This window comes from Fukomys damarensis, unplaced genomic scaffold (genome assembly GCF_012274545.1).
Source record: "Fukomys damarensis isolate Sample0158 unplaced genomic scaffold, DMR_v1.0_HiC HiC_scaffold_13, whole genome shotgun sequence".
Classification (NCBI taxonomy): Eukaryota; Metazoa; Chordata; class Mammalia; order Rodentia; family Bathyergidae; genus Fukomys; species Fukomys damarensis.
In genome coordinates, this window is record NW_022900925.1 from 33,224,360 (window position 1) to 33,232,184 (window position 7,825).

The 7,825-nt window shown below is 40.2% G+C and overlaps 1 protein-coding gene across 1 annotated transcript in view; it reads right to left on the bottom strand.

Annotated features, from left to right (window-relative positions):
- Positions 1-7,825, bottom strand: part of Luc7l3 (LUC7 like 3 pre-mRNA splicing factor) — a 33,586-nt gene that overhangs the window by 3,363 nt on the left and 22,398 nt on the right. Inside the window, 5 exon segments of the mRNA XM_010620167.2 lie at positions 1,022-1,182; positions 1,971-2,254; positions 2,989-3,150; positions 6,247-6,351; positions 7,650-7,724. Coding sequence (XP_010618469.2) covers positions 1,022-1,182; positions 1,971-2,254; positions 2,989-3,150; positions 6,247-6,351; positions 7,650-7,724 — 787 coding nt within the window.

Here is a 7,825-nt window from a genome sequence, read left to right on the forward strand (position 1 = left end):
GGCTCACCAGTACACATGGTCCTTTCGCAACCTTCCACACCTGACTGCAGGGAGCCACTGGGGGCCTACTTTGTAAATTATATATATTTTGTACTATATTAAATCTGCTATGCTAGTGAGAACTGGCTGAGAAACCATCCAAGAGTTGTTTTTCTAAAAGGAGAAACTAAAATTCAATTCAGCCACAAATAAAAAATATTTTTCAACTTCAGCCATTTTCTTGGGAGATGATATTCTAGCCTTTTCAGTTTTAAGCAATCACCTAACAAAAGATGTCCACAGAGAATGTTAAAGCAAACCAACAACTTTCTAGAAAAGTTACTTTCGCCTGAAAACTAAGAATAGCTGGTTTTGTACAGTAGGTCATTAGGCAGATGTCTGAAGAGAAACAGAACTCTACATAGATTCTGCAAAGTCATTAAGACACAACACACCTAATAACTTGGAGAAGAATAGATATGGGAAGGGCACTCGTTCAAAGAATATTCTGAGTATCGAGGTGAAGGAGCATATCCAGTCCAACATTTGCAAAACACACGAAGTAGCTAGGTGTGGTGGTGCACAACTGTAACGCCAACACTCAGGAAGCTGAGGCAGGAGGATCACTCTCTGAGTTCAAGGCCAGCTTGAACTACATGGTGAGACCCTGTCTCAAAAAAATAAAAGCAAAAAAACACAAAGCAGTGTCCAAGAAGTTAACAGACTCCCTTCATGCCTGTCTGCCCGTGTGTAGAACTGTCCTCTGACCTTGAGGGAAAGCCTTCCCTGTTTGTTATGGGCTTCTCCAGTACACTGAAGGAGGGGGGTTAGTGAACATTATCTAAGAACATCAGTCAGCTGTCCACACAAACCAGAGCAGGTCGGGGAACAGGATGCTTGTCTCTAATGAATGGTCTCCTTACAAGTAAAAATGAATATAGTGTGAAACAGCACTCTGTCCACTTCTGGAGAAAAGTGAATGGAGGAGCAGTAGGGGTATGAAAACAGCCTCACAAGGAACTGATTTCTCATATAAACTAACCTTTCTCCTTGGATTTTCTGTCTTGTTCTCTATCCCGGCTTTTGCTCCTGTGTTTATAAGACTTTCGATCCCGGCTTTTTGACCTTCTTCGATCCCGACTGCGAGATCTATGTTTTCTTTCTGATCTATCATGGCTTCTGCTTCTCCGTCGATCTCTACTCCTGGGCAATTTAAAACATGAAATCAACTTTAGCTGGTATTACAGTGAGAAAAGGCCTTGAGGTAGTGCATATAAAAGTAAGCAAATGAACAGAACCCCCTACAAAAACATTTCACATTAGAAATACCAAGTACTTTATCTAAGAGGGCTATCACTGTGCTCTTTAGACTCAACTATAATTCTAGTCACCAGAAGTTTCTTACTTTATGTCATCCTTAAAATTAGTGAGAAAAGCAGCACTCAAGAGCCTGAGGGAGGACGTATCACAAGTCTGAGGCCAGCCTGGACTATACAGTAAGACTCTGTCTCCAAAACAAGAAAAATAAGGAGGAAGGGAGGGAGGGAGGGAGGCAGAGAGACTACCGGCTATACTCACTACCTTAAAAAAAAAGTTGCCCTCGAGATAGAACCAGTCACTGACTCATCATCTATCCTAACATTTGATACAAACAATCCTTGTGAAGCATAGTTCAACTTACAATTTTTTGACTTTACAGTGGTGTGGAGAGTAATATGCTAATTTACAAATTGATTCTTCTCCCCAGGCTAGCAATATACCGCACAACATTAACCTGGTGCTGTGCAGTGGCAGCAATCTGCAGCCCTCAACCATTGCACAACGTGCTGCCATGACATTCAGTATAGGCATGAAACACACTTTACTTAATATATGAGTTTTTTCTGTAACCTCATCAGAAGCTGAGGTGCTTAGAGCCATTCCAAGGAGTAACACTAGTAATAACTGTTTACTGAGCTCACAAGCCAGACACTGTCTGATGTGTTCTGTACCTGCTTCGCCTTCTTTCCCTACTTCGTGATCTTTTGTGGTCCCGAGATCTGCTGCATCTCCGGTCAGAAGTTCGGCTTGAGTGTCTACTTCGTGAACGACTTCTCTTTCTTCTTTCTCTATCACGAGCTCTTTCTTTCTCTCTCTCCTCCTCTTCTCTTCGTCTTTTTCTTTCCCTTTCTTCCCTTTCTCTCTCCCGTTCTTTTTCTCTTTCTTCTCTTTCTTGCTTCTCTTTTTTTAGACGTTCATCCCGATCAGGTTCTTCAGTTCTTTTTCTTAACTTTTCCTAGGGAAGTCAAGTTGGTTTTTGTTTGCTGTGGTGCTGGGATAGAGCTGAAGGTAGTTACAACCCTCAGTTTCTCAATTTGGATTCTAATACAACTATCACCTTAAAGGCACTGTCAAACAATGGTTACCTAATGTGAAGCAATTTGTAGACAAGCTTATGGAATTTGGTGCCCTCAAAGAAAAGATAGAGGGAAGCCAGGAATTTAGCTCAGTGTCATTGTGCTTGCCCTGCCAAGTGCAAAGGTCCTGAGTTCAATCCCTGGAGACAAAAAACAAAAAATAACAACAACAACAAAGAAAAGAGGGGAGGGGAGGAGAGGAGGAGGACAAGACAGTGGGGCCTGGGATGTAGCTCAGCAGCACAATGCCAGTGCCTGCCTAGCAAGCTCCAGGTCCTGAGTTTAATTCCCGGCACCAAAATGAATGAATGACAGAAATTCCAACACCACGCATGCACACAAGGTATCATTACATGACATTCTCCAGTCACATTTTCCCAAATTTTTGGTACTTTATAGAGTGAAGACAACAAAGTACTTCTATAGTTTAAAAAAGAGCAAAACTTCATAGGGATTATCACTGCTTTAAATAAGTATCAGCAAAACATTAATGACAGGTTTATATTTCTATATGAGCAATTTTTAGCTATACTAAAAATGTTTTTGGTGATAGTACATTATAGTTAGTTGCAGCTAAAGCTAAAAATAAAACACATGCTTAAAAGAAACTTACTTTTAATTCTTCTACAGTAGCTTTAATTTTGGCATAGCCCATGTGTTGTTTTCCCATCAAATGATCATCTACTCGGGACTGAGCATCTCCTACTATCAAAAAGGCTCCACACACTTCACAAACTTCCATTTGTTTTTCTTGGGCAGCAAAACTTTCAATGGTCTGAAAGGATAAATCAGTTGTAAAAATGCCCAAGGAGGAAAGAACACGCAAATCCCTAAAAGAGTACTTTACATTTACGACAGATAACTAATGCACATAAACCGCTGTTTTAAATGAACGCTGAGCCATATTTTCTAAACACCAACTGCTCAAGTTATAGAGAGGGAATCATGGAAAAAGCAACCAACTTGAATATCCCCCAGGGAAAGTGCTGAGATCATAGCTCAACTGTACACCTGTCAACCTGAAAAGTTTAACATACCTGTCAGAAAGCTAAAGCTACCTATTTCAGTCTGAATTCATTTCTAACACAGGTGCAACAGGTATGGATGGTGTCCACCATTTAAAAAAGCGAGAAAATGAGCTCACTTGAATCCCATACTGCTCAATGTGAGGGAGCCAGTAACCAAATACATTTATCATTGGTAATGTCTAAAACATGTATACTACATCCCCTAATTTCATAAGTTAAGAACACAGGAGATACTTTAAAAGTACGCCAACTTTTAACTAGTATATATATTGAACAGGGTAATGTAACAAAAATGAAAATAAGCCAAGTGTGTTGGTACAGCCATGTAAATGCAGCATTCTGGGAAGTTGAGGTAGGAGGATCACAAATTTAAAACCAGCCTGGGCAATTTACCAACTTAGTAGAGACTCTCATCTCAAAATTTAATGGGGCGGGGGTGGAGTGTTGTTGACCAGGGATTGAATTTAGGATCTTGTGCTTGTGAGACAGGCGGGCAGCACCACTGAGCTAAATCCTGGGCCCTCTCATCTCAAAATTTAAAAGGTCCTAAATTCAATCCTCCAGTTAACCCCCACCAACCCACACATCCCTCTGATTTAAAATAGAGGAGTTGGAGCCGGGGATTTAACTCAGTGGTTCTGCTGCCTGCCTCGCAAGCGCAAGGACCCGAGTTCGATCCCCATACCAAAAAATAAAAAATAAAATAGGAGTTGGCAAGGCAGCAGCCAGACCCTGTTTTGTAAATAAAATCTTACTGGAATACAGCCACACCCATTTGCTTAAGTACTTTTTCATTTGTTTTCATCAGTGGTTCCTGGCTTATAACCTTCCCTGTAGCAATTCACAGAAAACTATAATTTCATTTTCCCAAGCCAGGTTATACAAACTCTTCCCCAACCATCTGGGAGCTGGTCATACAGAAATTCTGACCTGCTAGGCATGGGAGTGCACACTTGTTATCCTAACACGCTAGAAGGTTGAGGCATGGGGACCATAAATTAAGAGTCTAACCCAGGTAACTCAGTGAGGCCATGTCTCAAAATAAAAAGGGGCTAGGGATGTAGCTCAGTGCAAAGGCCTTAAGCTCAATTCCCATTTTTGTAAGAAAATAACTAATAAAAAACTACATACAAGAACCTCTGTGGCCTGGTAGATACAAAGAACCCTATTCCAGAAAGGATCTGGTCCCACACCTGGGAGGAGGGAATGCAGCAGAGACGCCAGGAAGAATCTCACCAGCCAGGGTTTATATTCTTACCTTATGTCATATTTTTTTGTCTAAGCACATTTTCTTTCTTTTGGATGTGGTTATTAGGGATGAAATCCAAGGACACTCTACCACTGAGCTACATTCCAGTTCCTTTTTCACAATTTTGAGACAGGGTCTTATTAAGCTGCCCATGCAGAATATGAACTTGCAACTGCCCTGCTTTAGCCTCTCAAAGTGCAGGGATTATAGGCATGTGCTACCATGCCCAGCTTATCCACGTTAATTTTAATCACCCTTATGCAACAAAGTCTCCATAAACACTCAAAATAAAAAGATTTGGGAAGGCCGGGCGTGGTGGCGCACACCTGTAATCCCAGTACTTGGAAGACTGAGGCAGGAGGATCGCTATGAGTTCGAGACCAGCCTGAGCTACACAGTGAGTTCCGGGTCAGTCTCAACTATATAGTGAGACCCTGTCTCAAAAAAAAAAGGAGCTTCCAACTAACTGCATGCACACCAAGGACAGCATGCAGCCTCCACACTCATTCCCTGCAACCCACCTATCTCATCTCTATCCTCTATATTATCCTTGATAATAAACCAGTAAGCACAAATGTTCTGTGAGCTATAAAAGCAAATTAACCGAACCAGAGACAAGGCTCTGTGGGAACGAGTGGGTCTGAAGCTCAGATAAAAACAACCTGGGGCATATGAATGGCATGTGAGAGGAGAGAGCAGTTGAGGACTGGGCCCTAAACCTGTGGGCTCTGTGTCAGTGTCAGAACTGAACCACATTTTATTAGGAGACAACTACTCTACAGTTGCTTTCAGTTGCTTACAGTTGCTACTCTACAGTTGCTTTCTTTTTTGCTGGAGGTACAACCCCCACGTATTTTGGAATTAAAAGAAATTAGCTGTGCAGTGGGGAGGTAGCTCAGTGGTAATGCACTTGCCTGGCATGTGTGAGGTCCTGGGTTGGAGGGGGTGAGGAAGACAAAAACGATCTGCGCGGAGTACACAGTACGAGAACCTGAGTTTGAGGTTTTCTTTCTACATCTTCAGGTTGTCTAAACAACACAAGGCAAGGCTTGGCAGCTGCCAAGGACCTTGTGACCTGCAAACCTAAAACATTATGTGGCCCTTCAGCTAAGGAAGCCCAGGCTGAGCAACTTAGTGAAACCCTGTTTCAAAACAAAGAATAAAAAGGGCTGGGGATGTAGCTCAGTGTGAAGGCTCTGGGTCAGTGGTGGTGAACCTTATGGCACAAAGGCCCTAATAGGCAACACAGAGCCTTCTCTGTAGGCACATGAGTCAAGTTACCCTGGCAGCTAAGTTGTTTTTTTCTAAATTAAAACCTCAGGATTCAGGTTTAATTGCAGTGTTGGCATTTTGTGATACACAGGTGGGTTCTGAGCTGCAGTTCGGGCACTCAGGTCTCTAAAAGATTTGCCATCACTGCTCTAGGTTCAATCCTTTATACTATGGAGGAAGGGAGGCATGGAAGGAAAAAGGAAATGTTTGATGATTCTTTAACTTGGGACATTAGAAAAACATTTTCTAAAGTTCTCAAATAAGAATAGACAGCAGGTAAGTCATAATGAACAAATTTGATAATTTAAAAGTTTTTACTTACTGAAGTTGTGGATCTAAGCAATTCTCTCTCTTCTTTTAGCTGTTCAACTAATTTCATCATTCCCTGGGCTTCTTCTACCTTTCCTTCAGATCCTAATTCTTCTATCTAAAAAGGATAGAAAAAAGTCAAAACCCAAACTAAGCGTTTTCTTTCTTTCCCATTTACTATTTTGTCTTTTTTGGTTGGGCTTGTTTACTGAAGCCACTCTGGGTTTACTTTACTCTTATAATTTTTTTTACAAGCTTAATGACATGCAACGAAATGAAAATTTTTAAGGAGTACAATTCAGTAACTGGGAACATATATGCAAATACCCATGAAGTTATCAACTCCACCCAGACAATGAACATATCCATCACTCCAAGATTTCTTCCTACTCTTTGTAGTACCTCTAACCTCTACCTATGCACACGTGAAGGCAATGTAGTCTGCCTGGCACTATACATTAGCTTTTGTTTTCTACGTTTTATATAAATGGAGTAACACAGCCAGGTAGGTAGTGCAGGCCTATAATCCCCAGCAAGTAGAAGACTGGGGAAAGAGAATGATCTCAAATTTGAGGCTAGCATGGGCTACACATGTGTAGAGTTCAAGGCCAGCTTAAACTACATAGAGCTTGTCTCAAAAAAACCAAAATAAATTACAAGTAACATGGAAATTAAATAATAACCTCTTGAAAACAAAACAAATAAATAAACAACAGTTTGTATTCCTTTTGGGTCTTTTTTTTTTTTTTTTTTAAACTAAGCCTAAATTACTTTAAGATTTATTCATGCTATTACACATAGTCATTTCTTTCCTATTACTGAACAGTATTCCATTATTGGGCTACAGCCAAAGTTTATCAGGCTGGGGATGTAGCTCAGTGGTGCTAACCCCCAGTATCCAAAAGAAGAAGAAGAAGAAAAAAAAGTTAATTATCCACTTAACTACTGACAGATCTTTGAACTGCCTTTAGTTTTCAGGTGTTTCTTTGGCTTTTTAAAAAAAAAAAAAAAAAAAAAAAAAAGATATCCTAAGAACACTGGTGCCTAAGTCATTACACAGACTTATGCTTTTACTTCTCTTAGGTACTTAGAACAATGGCTTGTGGTGTATGCTTAACTTTTAAGAAATAAACTCTTTTCCAAAGTGTCTGCACTATTTACACCCCCACCAGCAGGGTCAGATGTGTCTAGCTGGCCCAACTCCTTACCAATACTTGGCACAGTCATATATTTTTTTAATTTGGGCCATTCAATGGGTGTTAAATAAGCACATCATTGTGATTTTAATTTATATTTCCCTAAATGACAAATAAGGTTGAGAATATCCTTTATGTTTATTTTCTATCCTTATCTCAGTTAAGAGAGTCCCTGTATTTTCTCTCACTATTTTCCGACATTAATGAATATAAGTCTTACCTGCTGGAGGAGCACATCAATTTTGTCTGTTAAAACCTGAATTTTTTCCTCATTTTTGCCTGTTGGGCCAGCAGCCTGTTAAAGACAATAAAATGTGTTATCAACAAACACAAAATAAACACTCAAAACTCTAACATATTACAGACACACATATGTATGATATATAAATAGAAATA